At 46.2% G+C, this 22027-nt stretch overlaps 1 protein-coding gene across 5 annotated transcripts in view; it reads right to left on the bottom strand.

The window, feature by feature from the left end:
* Positions 1 to 321: 321 nt before the first annotated feature.
* ORMDL3 (ORMDL sphingolipid biosynthesis regulator 3) overlaps positions 322 to 22027 on the bottom strand; it is a 31838-nt gene continuing 10132 nt past the window's right edge. For 3 of the 5 annotated variants that reach the window (XM_083583699.1, XM_083583697.1, XM_083583700.1), the window contains 4 exons: positions 20528 to 20582; positions 16243 to 16434; positions 9443 to 9594; positions 322 to 7720 (listed from right to left, as the gene is read on the bottom strand). In XM_083583699.1, the coding sequence (XP_083439825.1) occupies positions 7585 to 7720; positions 9443 to 9594; positions 16243 to 16416 (462 nt within the window). In that variant the 5' untranslated portion in view covers positions 16417 to 16434; positions 20528 to 20582 and the 3' untranslated portion in view covers positions 322 to 7584. Of the gene's footprint in view, positions 7721 to 9442; positions 9595 to 16242; positions 16435 to 18361; positions 18432 to 20527; positions 20586 to 22027 lie in introns of those variants that run through there. The other 2 variants (XM_083583698.1, XM_083583701.1) reach the window with 2 other exon arrangements.

The following is a 22027-nucleotide window of genomic DNA, read 5'->3' as shown; positions in this document are numbered from 1 at the left end:
TAGCTAGGGATGATGGGAGTTGTAGTTCAAAACCAGCTGGAGACTCAAGTTTGGGATACACTGGTATAAACAATACTGAGCTGGGTGGGCCAATGATCTGACTCGGTATAAGGCAGCTTCCCACGTCACTATCATTAGGATGAAAAACGACTCAAAAAGGCCCTGATCTGGAAGCAGCCAAGAACCCTCAACACAATGTCAAAACACCATTGTCTTTTTCAGGCATCCTCCCCTACTCAGGGGAAGAGCAGGACAGTGCTCATTGACACATTAGAGCTTTTCTTACATTTGTACAGATTTGAGGAATACATACAAGATAGATTACATGAATACTGATTTTTTTTAATTGGTTTGTCTTTGAATACTGTAGAAAGGACTCATAAAAATAATATTCACACTTTGTCTTAGAAAGTTCTCCAGATGAAAGTTTTCTTTTCTCACGTGTACACGACAAAACGAGAGCAAATCCAGAAAACAAAAGAAGATTAGAAAAAATAAAACCAACACAACCGTAATTCTATGTTCGACACAAAGGTGTAAAACATTTAACGCTCACTGAAAAGAACATTCACACTTACATTCTAAAAATTATATTTCACAGATAATGGTAAATCAATACAATAGGTTAAGTCACTACAATTAAAGAACAATCCACAGACATATCATAAAATGCAGTTTGTGGCAACAACTCAGCTACCATGCCCTCCTAAAGAGCTTACTACCATACCTTTAAAATAGTTAATTATTGTTGTTTTTTTAAAATTAAACCCTTATGAAGTAAACAGCCAATAAAGCTAAGAGGAAAACCTAGACCTCACCAACCAATTGATGCCAAATTAGCAATTAAACCCACAAGTATTAGCTCCTGTAGTAAACACAGCACCTTGCTGTTAAGTCGTGAAAAGAGCTCATTGGTCTTTTCCCTTTTCCTTCCATTTCTGGAGTTCCAGAAATGCTACATATGCCCCTTTGGCAGGGACCCTTTAATCATTGTTACACTGTTCCCTGCATGGTCCCATATACATGACCTGTCCATATGATACTATGCTTTACCTGGTGCAAAAATCTGGGTGGGAGCAGGCCATTTGCAGCCCCACAACCCAGTTCTACTTATTTCGAGCAAAACTTTCTTGTGACAACTTGGAAAGACGTTGCTTCCTTTCCACTGATCTTTGAGTGGACCATTGTGCGATTGCGCGTTCCATCATTACTTCTGCTGCAACAGAGGTTCTCGTGGTCAGGAACAGCCTTGTTGTTGTTGTTGTAGGGATAAAATCAGGAGCACAGCCGTTCAGGCACAGATTCCCTACTCACCAAGCCACCCTAGGTGCCGGTTGGAGGAAGGAACCGCAGGCAATTTGAGTAGGGACATTAGCAACTCCGTTGACCGTTAGATGATAACAAATCCAGTTCTGCTGCAAATCTTTCACATCTGATACACTGAGAAACTACTTCTGCCCTGAACATCTGCACTAGGCCCAGGGAGGGGGAACCTGCAGGCCTCCAGGTACTGCTGAACTACAACCCCCTTATCACCCTCACCATTGATCAAGGGTGATGGGAGTTGGTGCCCACCAGGACCAGGAGGTCCACCTGTTCTAGGTACCTGCCAGCACTTTGGCTCCAGACTTGGCACAAAGCACACAGCTACTCACTCTGCTCCGTGGAACCTGCATGCTATGCAAGCTGCTTGCTGGGAGAGGGGTTGTTCTCCTCTAGGCTGCTCTGTGCATTGTTCTGGGCGTGCACAGACCCCATAGAGTCCCCATCAAAAGCCACAAGAAAACCTTGATTTGTTTCAGATAGGCTCCATATTTTCTTTCTATCAGCATGCTACATTAAGTCCTTGAATCCCGTGTTGAGATTCCCCGTGTCTTTTTATTTACAATCTATTTATTTTGTGTGCGAGAGGGAGCGATTCCAGATTGGGACCATAATGAAATCACTGAATTTCAATAATCACTGAAAACCCACTTCTTGCCTGAAGCTGCTGTTTGCAGATAATGGCAGCTGGGGGGGGGGGACCACAACTTCACAGAGGGGTAATTTTCAGGAGGAAACCTCAGGTTTTTTATTGCATACACATGGGAAATGCCAAGCATGATTTTAGTATAACTTGAAGCTTTGACCACCACAGGCCCATGTTTCAGATTGTTCCTGCACTAATCACAGAACCTGACAACAGAAACCCTAGACAGTGCATGGCCTTTCTGCTCAGTCTCTGAGATGCACCAGGCTCAAGATGCATTTTATACCTTAATTATACCATCCTGGGCAAAGCAGCCTTGGTACCTACAATTATTCCAAGAGAAATGTGTTCACATGCAACATTCGTGTGGGAAATCCCATCCTCTCCACTCACCGCTTTGATGATGAAGAGAGCATTTATTTATCCGTAAAGCCATGTAGGGTGGGGAGAGATTTGTGGCCCAGAGACAATATTGCAAATGGTGCACTGCATTCTGAGTCCCCTTCAAAATGATTACTAGGGTGCTGGTGGAAGAGATTGGCCTTTGGGACAGTGAATTAAAGGGAGCATGCTATCGCCCACCCACCCAGCACCTCCTTTAGAAGAGCAGGCAGGGCTCAATCTCTGTTTGCTCCCAAGGCAAACTGAGGAGGGATTTGGGGCTCCTTGTAAAAGGCCCAGTGGACCTAACTGGGTTGGTTAAAACACAACTCAGCCTAGACAGTTATACCTCTGCACCCCCCTGCCATCCTTAGTTATGCATGTCCACTACCCTCTGCCAGGGAGATTCCATTAGGGGCACACACAGGGGAACAATTTACTGATAGAAGTGATTCCAAATTATTAATAATGATAGGATGGTGCATCATCTCTAATAAGTTCTGCTGCCCACAGAAACCACAACTACTAAATTTTATAGTATACAGAAACCTTATTCTTTATGGAGAGTGCCCAGACTTAGCAAAGCAGCTTTTTCTACAGTACAGAGTTACAGAAAGTGGTCAACAAGGAAACTGCATGAACTCTCGTGTCAGCACCAAGAAGCAGCTTCATTGGGGAATATGGAAAACAAATGGGTTTCACGCCATATTAACAGGGCTTGCTCTGTTTGACAAAGCCAGGACTGAGCAAGTCCTCAGCAAATGAGCATATAGGATTGACCACAGCCCAGGCTCTCTTCATCTCCACTTGGTTTTGAAAGTTTCCACAATATTTAATATTTTTAATGTAAAGGATCAATCTGCCAGCTGATTCTCTCATATGGTCTTGGCCTGGACAATGTAAGCTCACTTTTCTAGTAGCAATAACTATTGCCAGAAGAGTGAGCTGGCAGCTCGCATTGTAAAGGGTTTTGTTTAGATTTTCATAAAGCTAAACCCACCCCCTTTGTTTAACTGTAACAGGAACTTTTATTGACGACGGGAAACACAGCCTGGAACAGCTGGTTCCCCAACTTGGCACTCTCCAGATGTTGTTGCTCTACAACTCCCTTCATCCTAGAGCTCTGGGCCTTGTTGGCTGGGGCTGATGGACATCCTAAACATCTGGAGGACTTCAGGTTGCTAAGGCAGGCCTAGAATACCTTGAGAGCACTGTGGCTGGTGAACGGGCTACTCTGAACAATCCCCTCAGAATAATGAAAAAGAAGCGGTAGGAGCAGAAGTTTGCAGAGCAATGAATGACATGAAAATTGGCTGGTGTGTAGACATAGTGCCAATGAGCTCTTTCTATATTTTTTCCTTTTTAGTAGGGTACTGATTTATACCCTTGCAAAAGAACATTCTGTTTTTCGGAAGAGTGCAACTTAGATCTGTGTTTAAGGCCTTAACCACCTATATATTGGAATAGCGCTAAAAAAATACACAAGCCCTTTAAGTTATCCATATATTGAGTTACACGTATCATCAAGTAATGAGCACAACTTCTATTGCAGAAATCTACGTTGAAGCAGATTGTTTCCCTCCCCCGGTATTTTTGCCTCCTCATCAAAGCAAGACCTGGGGTTAAAATTGTGCGTTTGCTTAAAATTTCTTAAAATCGCTGCTGAATTTCAAGTTTTAAGCTGGGCTCATCTGGTTCCACTGAATTACTGAAAACTGGGAAGTGGTTGTTCAACATTCCACTATTATTTTGACATATTAGTAGCTGTTTTTCTTCTGCAGAATAAAGAATGGGAGGTAGAATGGGGAGATCTAGTGCTGGAAAAAGCTAATAATTGAAATGAACTCAAGAAGAAGAAAAATTAAAATGCCTATTCCCCCCCCCCCGCCGCTTTTCTGAGAACCCAATGCCAAGTCTGTTCCCCGGCCTCGGTATATTTTTCACATTTCGTTAAATTTGGTTTTCTTCCTTTTTCATGAATATTTTAAAAAGTACCTTGCTTTCAAGTTGCCTTAGACAGGAAGTTAAAAAATACAGGCTCTAACGGAGGTCAATAGCAGCTCAGCATCTTAGCGCTGGGATTTGGGTGAAAAGCTTACAATGTTAATCCTCTTAGTCCACTTTGCTGGCAGGTTTCTTGAGCAGGGAAGGCCACTTGCTTCTCTCAGAGAAGAATTACACCGGGAAGACCCTGCCTCCCTCTCTGTGCCTAGATGACAAGCTCTGGTCCACACCAGTCATCATCAACAGTGGTATATATTGCCTATCCGTAATTTCGAAGCTACTATCGTCTTCCTAATTCACAAACTCACGTACCTACACTTAATTATGACTGTCAGTGCCAATCAAAACAACAACAACATGACAAGTTGTTGGGCTAGGGCAAGGGCTAGATGACTTCCATCAGGTTGAGGAACTACAGCCTCAGGAGTAACCAGGAATAAGGTCCTGCTGTGTCAGACAACCAAAGGTAGAGAACAGGGACCTGGTCCTTCTACTTGGCCAACCGAGAAGGTCTCTGACTGACAGGAAATTGCAAGGGCTGATACTCTTCCCTTCCGTGTCTGGAGGGAGAGCTCCAAGTACACCAGGACCTGACCTTCAATTCCAAGATTACTAGTCCCAAGTGTGACACAAAGGCTGCTAAAGCATACAGGTGACAAGCCCAAAAGCAATGTTTGGCTGCAGCTGTGCCAAACACAGCTCCACTGTAATTCTTTCAATAGAGGGTGTGGGGAACATGCTCCAGGTGCCACTCGACTCCAGCTCTCATCAACCACAGCCGGCATGGCCAATGTTCATGGATTATGGGAGTTGTAGTCCCCCGACACCTGGAGGTCCCGCAGGTTCACCACCTCTGCCTCCACATTTTCAATCTCCTTTGTTTCTTGCATCATTCTCCATGAAGCTTTGTGGACTTTAGTACACATTGCCTCCCCAGATGGCCACTTAACTGTCCTTTACATTTTTTGCTGCAGGTGTAAAGGGGCTTTTATTCTTGTCTGTTGAGCTGCCTTGAACCGCTGGTCAAGGATAGGGATAGAAACATAGAATTGTAGAGTTGGAAGGGGCCAAGAGTCAACTAGTTCAAGCCCCTGCAATGCAGGAACCTCAGCTAAAATCATCTGTTTTATTACATAGATTGTACCAAATCAGATAATGGGAAGGACATCTGAAGAGAAAGAAGGGGCAACTCCTATCCCTTTAATGATACTGGGCTTGGTGGAAGGCTTTTAAACCTCTTTGCCCAACCCAGCACCTCTGCTTGCTGCAAAGCCCAACAGCATCACCACTGCTAATGTGGCCACTGAAACCAGGTGGACTTGCCCTGCCATCACTTCTAGATACTGCTAAAAGCAGAGGTGGTGTTTAAAATGCCCTCCTCCTCCTTTCAGGGAAGTGTCCCAAGCAGTTATAAAGCTGGAAAAACGGCTTACGAATTATTGGCACCGGCCTCAAATGTTTAGACGCCTCCCCAGTTTAGTGGGGTAAGGAAACATTTCAGTTGCCAAGCTAACAAGCCTGAGAAACAGATTCCAGGAAATACTCAGGCTGTTTAAATTCCATCATAAAACTCATATCCTAGCTAGCAATGTGTGCATTTCCTGGGGCGGGGTGGATAAGGGGAGGGAAATTGTTTGTTTGTTTTTTTACAGGTCACAACATTGACAAGAAGAACCAAACTCACATACCTATGATCCTGATGATCAAAACTTAACACATGTTTTTCTTGATGTCCGCATGATTGAATTGCAGCCTGCACCTTAAAAGGCTGTTGGCGATTACATGACATAATGTATTATAGCTCTCAGAGTCTGTTTCTCTCCCCCCCCTCCATCCAACAGAAGCATCAGAAAGAAATAAACCCACTTACTAATCCATTAGCAGAAGAAAACCCTCCTCCTTGCTGTACCGGTGTTTAGGAAGCAGACCAACCAGCAGTCAGACGTATACCAAAATATCTGCATTCTAGGTGACAGAGAGCAATACAGGGTTTTTTATTCTGACACAGTGGGGCACTAAAGCAAAAGCCCATTAAACCACATGGGTGGAGGCCGCCCAGGAAACATCTCAGTTAGACATCACAGAGGGCAGCAACAAGATAGCTCTCTCTGAACCCCATGTGCTGGCATGAATCAGCGAATGAATCAACGACGAGTGGTACCTAACCAACCCTAATCAACTTATGCTGGATTTCCAACCGAGAGAGACTGGAAACGGTGCCTGGGTCCTTTGGCCTCATCTTGTGTCTTCTCCACCGCCATCATTGTACAATGTCAAAATAAACCACCCATGCTGCAAGAGACTGGTCTTTCAGCCATTGGCTCTCCCATCCAGAAGAGATGCCGCAATGAGGCAGCTGCGACCGTCGAAATGTGGCAACCACTGCAAGGCAAGTGTCAAAACATTTCTTCCCTCTTCCTTCTCGTCCCTGGGTTGTGTTTTCAACCTGCCATGTGGAGTTCCCCACTCCCTCAACCTCAGAGAGGGAAAAGCTTTGAGATATATATATATATAGGCAAAGGCTTTTCAAAGAAGACTCTGAAGAGCATTGCTTTTGTAACTGGGGGGAGAAACCTGGTTCATGCCCCTGCAAGAAAGAATGAGAATCTGTCCCAACTGCCTACCAAATAATTAAAATGTATTTATAAATGATCAGCTAAGGTTTCCAAACTCACAAAGAAATCTATACCTAGTGTGCATCTCAAAATTTCTGATATAGCCCTTTCGATGAGCAAGTCACAAATCCCCCCCAAAGGGGACACCTTTATATTAAAGTGCATTTGCTATCATCCTAAACATCGCCTTGCAATAGGCTCCTACCTTTCTATACCTGTCCAAGCCTTCTGGGCTGGATGTCTTCCATCACCCAGAGAGCAAGCTATGAGTACCTTTCAAATCTCAGTGTTGTCTGCATCTATTTTCAGATTCTTGAAAAATAAAATAATAATAATAATAATAATAAATACGTTTTAAGCTCCCCCCCCAACCCTTGTCTCTCTTCCAAGCTAAACTCTACCCAGGATTCAAGCATCGTTTGAGCCGTCTGCGTTCTCTGTCGGATCTTGGAATCCTGCGCAGCATGTGCTCATTTTAAAAAGAAATTAATTTTTTTAAAAGGAGCCATTGTGTGGAAGTGTATCCTGAAGACGCAGCCGGAACGAAGGAAACAGGGTTCTCACGTTGCTGGCCTCTCACAGCTCACCAGAAGGGAATATAAAAGATACCCAGGCTCAGTACTTGTTAATCCCAAAGATGCGTACGCCATGCAGTTGGGGTAGTTTGGGGATCAAGACGCTCATCAAGGAGATGGTGTTGATGATGAAGTGTATCCGGTCGTATTTAGTGTAGAAGCTAGTAAGGAAATAACTGCGGAGGAAAGAAAAGGAGGAGAGAATTGAATCGCGTATGCCCCAATTCCCTCAACTAGCCCACGCTGAAGGTTGAAACATAGAATGCCCTCCCTAGGGAGGCTTGCTGGATGCCCGTATCATACACATACACACACACACACACACACACACACACACACACACACAACATTTTTATATCATGTATATAATCTCTCTCTCTCTCTCTGGATATATATTTTTTATTAAATTTCTGTTTTACCTTTTAGAATATTCACTTAAACAACCTTAACATATCAATGACTTCCCTTCCTCTCTTTCCATGGTTCATTTTGTTAAGTTGTGGGTGAACATATCAGATGACACAGCGATTCTTCAAACAGCTCTTGTTTATTCACAGGCCAGAACAGAACTGAACTGAAGGGTTCAGCCAGCCTGCTTATCTAGAGCTCCACTAGAGCGCAACAGTAACCACTTTCTGTAACTATCCAATCACTGAACGTCACTTTCAATCCCTTATTTGCATATGTGGACCTGAGTGAAAACTATCTACAGTATCCCCCTGCTGGCCCAGGGTGAGAACTTCAATACATAATACATTTTGCACAGCATAAACACCTGCACATTTTATATAAACTAAACCATTCTGTATTCCATTATTACATCCATCAAAACTTATTTGCACTGTTGAATTTATCTTAATTATGCTGCCCACATTTTCATATGTACACAATTCCCCCCTCCCATTTATTCAATAAACATTTTCCAGTCTTCTTTAAACATTATGTTCTTCTTGTTCTCTTATTCTATATGTTAGGTCCGCAAGCTGCGCATAGTCCATCAGTTTAAGTTGCCAGTCAGGACTTTGCTCATTTTCCATTTTTGGGCTAAGGAAACAGGAGCTGCAGTAGTGACAAACATAAATAACCTTTTCCAACACCTGGGAATTTCTGTCTGACTTATCCCCAACTTCAAGGACTCAGGTTTTTTTGGAAAAGTACTTTTAAACATTTTTTTCAGTTCATTATGAATTATTTCCCAATACTCTTTTACAGGTCCACCATATATGATAGAAAGTACCCTCAGTCTCATTACATCTCCAACACTCACCTGATTCAGTCTTATACATCTTATATATATTCTTTGAATGCCAGGTGAAAAGCTTTTCATTTTTCCAGGAATTTTTCTTTAACGTTGCAAATCATATTGCTCACTACCCAGAGAATGCTAAGGTACTGTCGTTTTTGGACTACAACTCCCATCATCCCTAAGCTAGCAAGACCAGCGAGGTCAAGGATGATGGGAATTGTAGTGGGGGGAAACCAGCCGGAGACCCAAATTTGGGAAACATGGCTCTAAGGGCACAAAGGGAGGAAGGAGTTCTGTGGGTCTGAAAAGTATTTCTTCGCACAGTGTGGAGTTAATTTATGGAACTGGCCTGCTATGAGTTGTGGGGGTGGCCATTAGGGCATAGACAGCCTTAAAAAGAGGGTGAGGCAAGTACATGGAGGATATGGCTACTAGTCAACTTGGCTTCATACCATCCTCAGGAACACAGGCATCATGACTCCGAATACTCATTGACTGAGAACAGCAACATTTCTTGTTTGAGGGGTTCCCGCAGGCATCAGACTAGCCGTTGTGGGAACGGGATGTTGGGCTTGGCAGGCCTCTGGCCTGACCCAGAAGCGATTTGCACCTAGCCTTATAAGTACAGTCCCAAGCCCTCTTTTACACTCACAGTATAATTGGTGTGATGGTCAGGAACTTGCGGGAAGCGGTGAACTGCACCCCGTAATCCATCTGCTCCCAGTGAGTCAGCAGCCGGGCTTTGCCCTGGTCAGGCGTCTCGAAAGGCGTTCCTTTCACAGTGTGTAAGAAAATGTACATGCTCTGTAAGAAAACACAAACACACACGTGTGTTTTTAGGGCTACATGGCGGTGGGGAACAATATTCCGTCGCTATTCTGGGCTACTTCGCTAATCTCTTCCTCTCTCTTGTTTCGAGTCATGATTTAACCGGTTGAAAAGGCAGCAACGTCCTTGCAAAAGATGTGCCGTGTTGAAGGAAAGGTTCCTGCACAACCAATGAATAACCACTTTTCAATGAGAAGCAAGGGTAGCAGGAAAGAGGGCAACGTGCAGATACAGTGCTAATTTAGGATAATTATTATTCTACTACAAACCCTCGATCTAAGGTGCTTGGCTGAAGTCCACTAGAAGCAGTGCCGCAAAGAGGACTATTGACCGACCTTTAAAAACGTGGCAGAGGAAAGAAGCTGCAGTATTTGGAGCCTTAAAATGCTTCGGCTAACCTGATCCAAGGAAGAAAGGAGAAAAAAGCAGGAGGAAGCACTGAGCAGTGAACTAGCATGGAACACGTCATTTATACATTTGTGCTGGCAGGGGGAGCTGTTGCCACTTCTGCTGCCTACAAAGCAGTGCTCAGAAATTCAGATGCTGTAATGCACATAAAAATATAACTGGGGCCTCAAGAGGCAGCCCCCTCCCTGCTCTTTTTTGGAGGCAAAGTGTCACATACATAATTTTTCAAAGGGCCGGCGCTCTACGCAAAGCAGATCTCCTACACAGATCTACTTCTAGGTCACGAATTGTGCCACACCAGTTATTGGCATCTGCGTGGCCAATGGTACCCAGGGCAGAGAGAGGGTGCCAATTCAGATTTCACACCGCACCCACAAAATGCCTTGAGCCAGCCCTGTGTGCAAATTCCTAATCTGCCCTAGGTTATTGCAGCGGGCAGCGGCAACTAAGACGCACATGTTATTGTCACAGGTGTGTAGGAGGCAGCTTGCCATTTGTAATACACAAAGGGGGGCTTGCTCCTGGACCGGGAGAGCCTGGCCACAGTAGTTCATGCACTGGTTACTTCAAGATTGGATTACTGCAATGCACTGTGTGTGGGGCTTCCTTTGCCCTTGACCCTGAAGCTGCAGTTAGTGCAGAATGCCTTTTCAGCACCTAACACCTGTGCTCAGGGCTCTGCCCTGGTTGTTGATCCGGCACCGGGCAGAGTTCAAGGTGTTACTATTAGTATATAAAGCTCTTAACACCTTGGGACCTGTTTACCTATGACGTCATCTTACCCCAAATGTTAGGGTTGCCATATTTCAAAAAGTGAAAGTCCGGACATAAAAGCTGTTGTGGGCAAAGTTGTTGAGCTTTGAAGTTTTGGGGCTTTATTTTTTTTTAAAGGAAATTTGCCAACAAATTACCACCACTGACTCGGGTTGCCATTTTTACCAATTTTCGGAAATTCCGTATGGAAGCTATTTCCGACGGACAAATCCCGGATGTCTGGGGAATTCCGGACGTATAGCAGCTAGGCTACCGTATGTGCCCACTTGACCACTTCAATCAACAGAATTGGCACTTCTATAAAGTGCCACATAATACCCGCAACCGCATCTGTAAGAACTCGTTTAGTTTGGCACTCCCTGCCTATTGATACCAAGGCAGGCGCTTTCACTGTATTCCTTTCCGCACCTGCCAAAGACATTCTTGTTTAGTTTAGACATGCCTACCCAAATGTTGGGACGCGGGTGGCACTGTGGGTTAAACCACAGAGCCTAGAACTTGCTGATTAGAAGGTCGGCAGTTCGAATCCCCGCGATGGGGTGAGCGCCTGTTGCTCAGTCCCTGCTCCTGCCAACCTAGCAGTTCGAAAGCACCTCAAAGTGCAAGTAGATAAATAGGTACTGCTCCGGCGGGAAGGTAAACGGTGTTTCTGTGCGCTGCTCTGGTTCGCCAGAAGCGGCTTAGTCATGCTGGCCACATGACTCAGAAGCTGTACGCCAGCTCCCTCGGCCAATAAAGCGAGATGAGCGCCGCAATCCCAGAGTGGTCTTCAGCTGTTTTGGGACTACCAGCTCCCATCATCCCTTGCTAGCAGGAGCAGTGGTTGGGGCTGATGGGAAATTGTAGTCCAAAAACAGCTAAAGACCAAAGTTTGGGAAATGCTGTTTTAAATTACGGTTGTAAATTTTTAAGTGATGATTTTATTGGTTTACCTGCTTTGTAGACCGCTTTGAGTCCTCCCCCCCCCCATCAAGCGATATACAGTGGTACCTCGGGTGAAGAACTTAATTCGTTCTGGAGGTCTGTTCTTAACCTGAAACCGTTCTTAACCTGAGGTACCACTTTAGCTAATGGGGCCTCCTGTTGCCGCTGCGCCGCTGGAGCACGATTTCTGCTCTCACTCTGAAGCAAAGTTCTTAACCCGAGGTAATATTTCTGGATTAGCGGCGTCTGTAACCTGAAGCGTATGTAACCCGAGGTACCACTGTACAAAATTTTATGAAATAATAAATGTGTGGTGTGGGAAATTTAACACAGCTGTATGTCAGGGCTCCACGTTTCGACTCTACCAATCGAAATGCAGTCCACCAGTCATGGATCGTGGCCTGCCAGGTGTTTGGCAACTCCACCCCACTTGCGCCAGATGTGGTTGCGCCCCCGACAAAAGAAAGCCATTTCTTCACACGGAGCGTAGGTGGACTACGGAACTCACTCCCACATGTTGTAGCGATGACTACCAACTTGGACGGGTTTAAAAGAGGATTACACAAAGGCCATCAACAGCTACTAGCCATCGCGGCTACTACGTTCTACCGCCAATGTCAGAAGTGGCCTGCCTCTGCATACCACCCACGGGGGGACTCACAAATGGGCAGAGGGCTGTTGCCTTGCTTGTGGGCTTCCCATAGACATCTGGTTGGCCACTATGAGAACTATGGTGGACTAGGAGGGCCTTTGGCCTGACCCAGCGGGGCTCTTGAGCTTGTAAGCTAGACAACCCTGCCCTCATTGTAACCTGGCAGGGGTAGCATGCTATGAAAAAATGCACAAGGGTGCATCGTTATTCAGTGTGCCTCCATTACCCCTGAACACCTTTGCAAAGGTTTCCAAGCACAATTCAAAGTGTTGGTGCTGATCTTTAAAGCCCTAAACGGCCTCGGCCCAGTATACCTGAAGGAGCGTCTCCACCCCCATCGTTCAGCCCGGACACTGAGGTCCAGCGCCGAGGGCCTTCTGGCGGTTCCCTCACTGCAAGAAGTGAAGTTACAGGGAACTGGGCAGATGGCCTTCTTGGAAGTGGCACCCGCCCTGTGGAATGCCCTCCCACCAAATGTCAAAGAAATAAACAACCATCTAATGTTTAGAAGACATCTGAAGGCGGCCCTGTTCCGGGAAGTTTTTAATGACTGAGGTTTTAATGTATTTTAAAATGGGTGGGGTATAAATAATAAATTAATTATTATTATTATTATTCTCATCCGCCCTGCACAAAAAGTGTGGCTCGCCCCACATTTCCAATTAATGCAGTAGGTGCTGGGAAGCTTTTGTTAAAGTGGTATTAAGCAAATTAGGGGTGGCTGTAGCTTTTTGCAATTAAGTTGGATGGAGTAAATGGGTGTGATAATAAGCACTGGGTGTGAGAAATCCATATGTCCGTATTAAACAGGAGGAGGATGAACTGCCCAAATAACAATCCTTTAGCTGCAGATGCCCCAATTTCACCAAGCTTCGAGTTTCACGGAACAGGATACTGCAGCACTCTAGAAACCCTTGCACTTTGGAATTTTAATCTGGCGGCCGTACAGTGTTCGCTTCCTACATAGTGGGGGTGGAGAAGCCTTGAAAGAGAACAAAAGCACCAGATAAAATCTGTGAGCCGGCGACTCCCAGTTGCAAATCATCTTAAGCTCATCCTATCATGAAGCAATGATAACAAAGCATGGCGATAACCGGTGCCAAGGTGCCCGGACTCCTTTGTGTTAATTCTTTCCAGCTCTTATCCTCTTTGATTTCAGTTCTTCCCACGCGAAATCAATTATAAGGTGGTGGCACTTAAGTCCCACTGAAACCAATGGGTGACTAGAGTCACAACGAAGTTGCTCAATTGATGTCAGCGGGTACTGAGGTCAATTCACTCATTCTGGGGTCCAGCTGAATGTCAGCTAGGGTCTCTCTCGCTGTTCCACAGTAGGTGGCCAGGAGAGAGAGAAAGAGAGACCCCGTGTGTGTGCATCAGCCTACAAATCCAGTCAAGATTATCCCTCCTCCAACACTATCGCAGCTTTCTCTCTCTCTTTGCCACATTTTTTCTTAGATGCCCCTTACATCAGGGGCAATGAAGGGCCGCATTCTGTCATGGGGGTGTCTTCCAAGGGCCACAAAGCAGGGGTGGGTGAGGCCAAACTCTTGCCTACATCCAGGCATGCAAGCAGACACATTTTGGTCCAGTAAAAATCACGAGACAGGGGCGCAGAGCCAGCCGAGTGAGGGGTGTGGCCTGGGAAGGGGGTGTGGCCTGGGAAGGGACGTGAGGGCCAGGCAGAGATGTCTTGAGGGCCAAATCCAGCCCCCCAGGCCTGAGTTTCCTCACTCCCTGGACTTAGATGAATGCATATGCTTTGGAATACAACCACTGTGTGGAAACCAAACACAGCAAGTGCATCTCTCTACGCTGACGCCGTTATAGAAAACCCTCGTAACAATCCTGATCTAGACACCCTACAGGGCCAGCGACACGTTAAATATATCAGAAGGGAAGGAAGCCAAACAGCACATAGCTGTCACTCTCAGTTGTTTTTACTGCTAAAGTGAAGAAATAATTGCATGCGGAGCAGATGGGGTGACCCGCCGGGAGAGCTGCTCCCCGCCCCCACCGCCCCTGGCTAGATGCAAAATGATGCACCACTCTGAGCACAGGGCATAAGCCAGCAGGCTGCCATGTCTGCGCTGAGATAGCGTCTGGATATTAGGCTAAGCAGATTAAGGTTAACTGAGGGTTAGGGGAGGAGATGCCCAGAAATATGGACCAATGTTAAGGACGAGGGAGAATGAGCCCCTGCTAAGGCGCACCATAGTCATCATCCTTAAAATTATATTATGATTATTTCAAATTGTACTTTCACACCTGCTCCTTGTGCAGCCTGTTTTGTGAGCTTTAGTCCCCCATCTGCAGTATACCGGGCTAAGAACTTAATTCGCTCTGGAGGTCCGTTCTTAACCTGAAACTGTTCTTAACCTGAAGCACCACTTTAGCTAATGGGGCCTCCCGCTGCTGCTGCGCCGCCGCCATGCGTTTTCTGTTCTCATCCTGAAGCAAAGTTCTTAACCCAAGGTACTATTCCTGGGTTAGTGGAGTCTGTAACCTGAAGCGCCTGTAACCCAAGGTACCATTGTATCTTTAAAACTGTACTATAGCACCGTGAGCTGTCACAGAATGCTGGGAACTGCAGTTTGTTTTCAGGTTGCTGAAACCCCCTATGATCAATCCCTCTTTTCCAGGGAACTTTGGAAAGCCTAGCTCTGTTGAGGGTCTCCTGTTGTTAACTATCAGCATCCTTAACAAACTACACTTCCCAGGATTCCTTAGAGGGAAGCCATGACCTTTCAAACTGGTGTGATATTCAAACTGGGGTGTTCTTTTTGTTCTCTGAATGGGTTTAGGGAGGATTTTCTCCCCTTAACACTCTCAAGTTTGCACAAAACAAAAGCAAGAGGTGACGTAGAAGCATGTATGAGGTTTTTCAGATGGCTTACTAATCCTTAATAAACCCTGTGCTCCACACCCCCCCACTCCCTTCCTGCAGCAAGCTTTAGTGGTCCAGTGGTCCATTTAAACCATAGTTTCCCATTATACCTGAACTGGGAAACTGTGGTATAACCACACTCGGTTAGTGAACCAAGATTAATCCATGGTTTCCGAGATCAGGCATTGAAGTGGTTTAAAGTAATTGTGATAGAAGTGCTAAAAGCCGGTGCCTGGGGGCGGCGCAGGGAGTATGCAAGCACCACACTGGTTCTTGGCATAATACATCACATAGTTTCCTATGCTGAGGTTGTCAAATCTGAGCAAGCTGTGTGCCTGTATTAATGGGGGGGGGCATATGTGCAGTACTGTATCTTTAAGATATTGTAAAATGGACACGGACTGCAAGAACAAGATAAATGAAGTCGGAAAAGAGGTCTCCATTAGAAGCATTTCATGACTAAAAGCGGGTTGGTATGCAGATTTAAAAACCACCACCACCACTAAGACCCTAATAAAATAAAAATGTCTGTTATACCTGGCAGGGAGGCACAACAATGCTTAGGATGAATCCACAAATGTTTTTTTTTTTTAAATAGTGACTCTCTGCTCAGCTTGCATGCCCATAGCAACAATCCCATCCTTGGCACTGACAACTTGATGGATCTCTCTGGACAATCCAGCTGATAGCGTCAGACTTGCATCTAGATGGATATTTGCCTGCTGCCTGGTCTAGACACCAGACATTCATATAGCCTAGATGGCCATTTCTTGGAGGGCTGAAGAAAAGGGCTAGGTATGGAGTTCTGGAGGGCCGTACTTGGCCCTGGGCCTAAGGTTCCCCACCCCCTGTGTTATAGGGAGTACAGGGGGTGGGAATTGTGTTGGCTTCCCCCTCCCTGCGCTGCCTGCAGAAGCACCCTCTGCCTACAGTGCCCAACGCCGGAACTCAAAGCTGCTCCCAAAGGGGCTCCCCGTACCATGTTGTGGATGATGTTGGTCAGAGTCCAAACCACAGGGACGCTGAAGAAGGGGATGCTGAGGAGGATCACGTGCAGAAGGCCGATGCCCAAGACGTAGGAGAGCCAGATGCCCCGGCTGTTCATGACCCGGGTGTTCGGGTTCACTTCGCTGTGAGCTGTGCCCACGTTCATCTCTCCAGCTCGGCGGCCCTGCAGCAGGACACAAAGGGACACAGATGGGTTAGCAGGATGAGGGAAAGCTCCCAAATAGGGGGAAAAAAGACCAGGGCTGCGGAACGTTGCTGGACTACATCTCCCATCATCCATGCCACAGCTAGGGCAGATGGGGGTTGTAGTCCAACAAGGTCCGGAGAACTGTGGGTTCCCCAGCCCTGGAGCAGGTGGCTCTATCTGTTTCTGGCCTGGGTCAGTTTTTGCATGTTTCCCTAAACCAACCCTGATATCGTTAAGCCTAATTATCCCACCAAGGGGCGAGGCTGATTCAGAATGAGGCTAAGTGAGGGTACGGCCCTTATAGATGCTCAGAAGCAGATGTGCCAGATGTTGCTGGACTTCAGCCACCCAACAAGCCCAGCCAGCAGGGTGAATGATCAGGGGAGACGGGAGTTGCAAACCAAGATCATCTGGGCAGCCACATCCCTGCTCAATTGGCTTCCCGTAGACCTGGGAGGCCATCTTGTAATTCCCTTCCTTTGGACACTATTAAGTTGTGAGTTGTGACTTCAATACATAACAGATACCACCGCAGGGACAGTGCATAGGGTCCTATCATTAGCAGAGCCCGGATTTAGAACTCTCCAGCCAATCAAAAACACATCGAGGCATCCTTAAATACACGCAACACCCACAACCCTCACACTGACGGTCACCACAATCACATAAGCACACTGCCATTACGTATTGATTTTATCTGCGGCACACGGCGAGTCTTTACCTTGGAACGGCATGCCCTGCCGTGCTCCGGCTTACGAAGTTGTGCTGGGGCCAAGCGGGGCATGAAGTCATTCACATCTTTAACCCTTGCACGGCTGATTCCCTCTCCCACAACAAATAGCCAAGTGAGGGGTGGGGGAGCTGGAGTAATACCTTGGCACAGGGAAGATCATCTCCAACCCTGTGTGCACCCCATTGTGGTTATGCTCCAAATCAAGAGGGGGCCCATCCCTGTTGCTTGCACCACGTGAAACCTCCCTCCCACTGCAAAGAGAAGGAACGAGTGCATGCAAGCACCCAGCCGAATTCGAATTTTGACTGCAGCAAGTGCAAAGGGTTTAAAGCACCACAGCTGCAATCTGGTTCAACCCCTGCAGGAGCTGTTTATTTTTAGGTGGGTCGGGGTGAAGAAACAGCCGCACGAGGGCTGGATAGCCCCATCTAGTTTGGGCCCTAGCCACAACCTGCCAGCGCAAGGCAGAGCCTCCGATTGCAGAGTAAATGAATACATGCATATAGCAGATGGAGCAATGTTTGCTCTCACAGTGAATCCACTTGTCCTGACGACAGAACAGCTGCAACTCAAAGGCAGAACAACACACACATTAGGCAATGTTTCCTATTTAGATAAGAGGGCTGGCGAAATGGATGGCAAGGAAGGGATGGCGCTCTGGCAACTGGCACTTACATGTTCTATGCGCTAGGGTCAAGGCACATCCATCTCCCGCTCAATATTTAACTTTGGGTGGGTGGGCGAGGACCAGTGGCACAGACTCCACTGCCACACATGCATAGCATCAGAATATTTTTAAAAAGACATCTCCACAGCCTCTCCAGAGAGCATGACTAGGGGCACACTTATACAGGAAATAGGGACCAGCCACAGGTTTCAGAAGGTGTAAGAAGTTTGAAAGCTGCCTTGGTTCCTGCCTCTTCTTTAGTAATGCCGTTCAGCATCCATGCAACACTTTTGAATGGGCATGGGATGCTGGCTTACTCCAGAGTCACACCACTGCCCCACCTAGCTCAGTAGAGTCTATATTAGCCTTCCCAAACCTGGCACCCTCTAGATGTGCTGCCTGGGGCCAAAGAGTTATAGTCACAAACATCCAGAAGACACCAGGTTAGCAAAGGCTACCAATGACTCTCCTGGATTTCGTACAGAGGTCTTTCCCATCCCTACCTGGAAATGCTGAGGATTAAATCTGGGACTTTCTGTTTGCAAAGCAGGTCTTCCTACAATGAGCTACATACAGCCACTCTCTGCTTTGCTTAAATTCTTCTCAGCAGTCCTTACAAAGCAGTCCCATAAAAGAGCGCTGTGCAACCATCCAATTTTCATGCAATGCAATCGCAGCTGTCAGAATATGCACATTGCACTTAACTTCCTCCTACTCTATCCTAGGAGTTTCCCATGGCACCCATTTCCAAAATGTCTTAATTATCTGTTCTCTACAGCGAATGTGCTCTAATTATCAAGGCAGCTGCAGTCCAGCCTCTTGCATCATTAGGCAGCGTGGACACCAGATGTTCACAAATGCATCTAGACTTGGGCCTGAGCTGTTTTAGAGTCTGTAGTTCTGCCTTCTGCATTGTCCTGGCCACTTTAATTTTTGGAGGGGTGGGGAGGGAGAGAGCGAGAGCGAGAGCACTTGCTTCTGTAGCTGTTCCGTCCTTCAAGCTTCATGTAATCTCAGTCAGATCCCAAACATCTGGCCTGTCTGTGGGCTGCTATCTACGCAGCTGGGATGCAAGTCAGACACATTTTCTGTAGCTATTTATAGAACCTCCCATTCTAGGCTGAATTTACCCAACAAGGTCCTTTACCTGCACATCAGCCTGCTTAACAGTAGGACACAACCCACTCACCCATTTTTAAGCACAGAGCATTTTTTCTAGTGGTGTTATCCAGACACCAATTATGTATTGCTTTTGAAAAAGAATAATCTTGGAGTGACACGGTTCTCTGCTTCTAACATACATATTCATACATTCCACTTTTCTGGCTGGCTTCTTGGGTTTCCCCCATTCTTATACAGCGGCACCTCGGGTTCAGTACTTAATTCGTTCCGGAGGTCCGTTCTTAACCTAAAACTGTTCTTAACCTGAAGCACCACTTTAGCTAATGGGGCCTCCTGCTGCCGCCGCGCCGCTGGAGCACGATTTCTGTTCTCATCCTGAAGCAAAATTCTTAACCTAAGGTACTATTTCTGGGTTAGCGGAGTCTGTAACCTGAAGTGTATGTAACCCAAGGTATCACTGTACACCTGAAAAATCAATAGTTGGACAGCATTTCCATGGATTTTGTTCACTGCAGTGTGGATTCCCCATTGATGTAGTAATTTGTACATGGAGGGAGGACCACAGCTCAGTGGAAGAGCATCTGCTTTGTGTATGAAATGTTGTGGCTTCAATTCCCGGCATTTCTCTGCTTCTAACATACATAGGTAGGACTGGGAATGTCTCTGTCTGAAACCTTGGAGGAGTGGCTACCGGTCAGTGCAGACAATAGTGAACTAGATGGACCAATTGCCTGACTCAGACTGCTTCCCTTTTACTTGCTGTTCACATTCCTGTGCAAGTAAGAACATGATACCTGGTGCATAAGTTTTCCTTCCCAAACGGAGTTCTACAGGTAATGTGACCAGCAACAACATTTCTTTATGCACCCTTCTGATCCGAGATCGGCACATGAAGCAGGCCAATAAAAGGCATTATCAGACACTACTTCTGTCCAAGAGCTTCTCTCTCTTTCTCTCCACACACACACACACACACACACACAAACTACCATCGCCCCTTTCTATTCATGAACATTTGCCTTGCAGAGGCTCCAGCTATTATCCCGGAACTCTGGCAGCAATTGGGCGTTAGTTTAAAAGACCAATTAAAAAAGAGAGAGAAAATACCGAGCTATAAAAATTAACAACCTGTTTCGGCAAAGAATTTTATGAGGCTTTTTAAAAATTTGCAAGTGGAGTTTTGTTTTACTGATGACTACAGCACGGTGCAAAGTCGTGTCCCCAAGCAGGCAAATGTGTGTTAGGAGAGGTAAGGGCCTGACAGCCCTGAATCCTAGCCTTTATTAGCTCTGTGGTTATGATTAGGTGGGGAGGGGACTTCAATCGTCCCCCGTGGCTTCAAAACTGGGATTGCACAGGAAAACATCTCCTTGCATTGGAGAGCAAAGTTCAGATTGCTGAAGCAATTTTTCTTTTTTTCTGCTCGTAAAAGACAGACACAACAGAGCAGTTTCCTGACCGAGGTTTCATACCACTGCAGCCAACCAAGGACTTGCGCAAATATGGGAGAGCGTTTGATAAGCTGTCAAACTTTAATCCTTGCTTACCTCTCCAGCAGGGCAGAATTGACGTATCAGAGTGGAACTAGAGACAGCTCCCGTTCTGCTTAAATAGAAAGGGGGGTGGGGGGGTGGAGGAGAGAGAAAGGGGAATACATTGTTAGAAGCAAAACAAAACAAAAAAAAAGGAAAAATGGTGTGCAGCACGCAAAACCCCACTCCCCACTCCCAAATCTCTGTCTAGGCTCATCCACTAGCGATGGACGGATTGACAAATGGTGCTTGGGAAGAGGTCTGCAGGGTGGTAAATTGTAGGTGGGTGGGATTTAGCACCCCTTACCCACGCACCCGTATTGCTGTTAAAATGAGAAGGTCCTCCCCCTTTTGCTGCGTTTATTGAACAACTCATTTCGTTTCTTACATTTCTATTCCGTCTTTCACTCACGTGAGTCCCAAACGTCTTATATACGATCAGTGATAACATAACAGAACATCACAACCGCAGCGTAATGGTATAAAATAATTATCGAAATCATCAGCAAAACGATTGCAAACCATCAGTAAAACACAACTGCCTTCTATGAAACACTATTAACAAAGCAATAACAACAACAAAAAGGCGAAACAGCACAAACGCAGGAAAAGTCGTATGATAAAATTCACAAAGCATTACAGTGGTACCTTGGTTCTCGAATTCAATCCGTTCTGGGAGTCCTTCGACTCCCAGAACGGTTCGAAAACCAAGGCGTGGCTTCTGATTGGCTGCAGGAGCTTCCTGCAGCCTGTTGGAAGCGACGCCGGATGTTCGGTTTTCAAAGAACGCTCACAAACCAGAACACTCGCTTCCGGGTTTGCGACGTTCAGGAGCTGATTTGTTCGACAACTAAGCCATTCGACTACCAAGGTACAGCACTCCTAATCCACAAAACAATATTAGCAATACTAATGAACAACCAAAACTGAAACTAAGGACTGTTGAATTCTTTCTCTATATTTGAAACACAAAGGAAGCTGCCTTATACAGAGTTAGACCTCTGGTCCAGCAAGGTCATAGAATCACAGAATTGCCGAGTTGGAAGGGATCCCGAGTGTCATCTAGCCCAGCTCCCTGCAATGCAGGAAACAGTATGGTGTATACAGATCTCCAGGGTTTCAAACATGGATCTCTCACACCCCTACCTGGAAAAGCCACAAGTCGAAACAGGCACCTTCTGAATGCAAAGCAGATGTTCTACCAATGAGCTACAGCCGTTTCAGTTGAGCCACAGCCATTCCCTTAAACCGCCTGTACTGCATCTGCTTTGGTATTTAACCCCACTGGGTTGCATCCAGTGCTAGTTTTCCGCTCAGAACAGGCCCATTGAAGTTAATGGCCACGACTAACCTAGGTCCATTAATTTCAATGGACCTGCTTTGAGTGGGACTTTCTCTAGTCTGGGCTTGAAGCCCGCTGTTTCTTCCCATCATTCAAAACATGGCAGTCCGGCTTCTTCTGCCAGCAAAGGCACACCTCAAACCCAACCGTGCATGAACTCCCAGCGGGGACTA

Source organism: Podarcis filfolensis, assembly GCF_964270895.1.
Source record: "Podarcis filfolensis genome assembly, chromosome: 13".
Lineage (NCBI taxonomy): Eukaryota > Metazoa > Chordata > Lepidosauria > Squamata > Lacertidae > Podarcis > Podarcis filfolensis.
The sequence above is the reverse complement of the archived record's forward strand: the minus strand, read 5'-3'. Positions and strand labels throughout refer to the sequence as shown.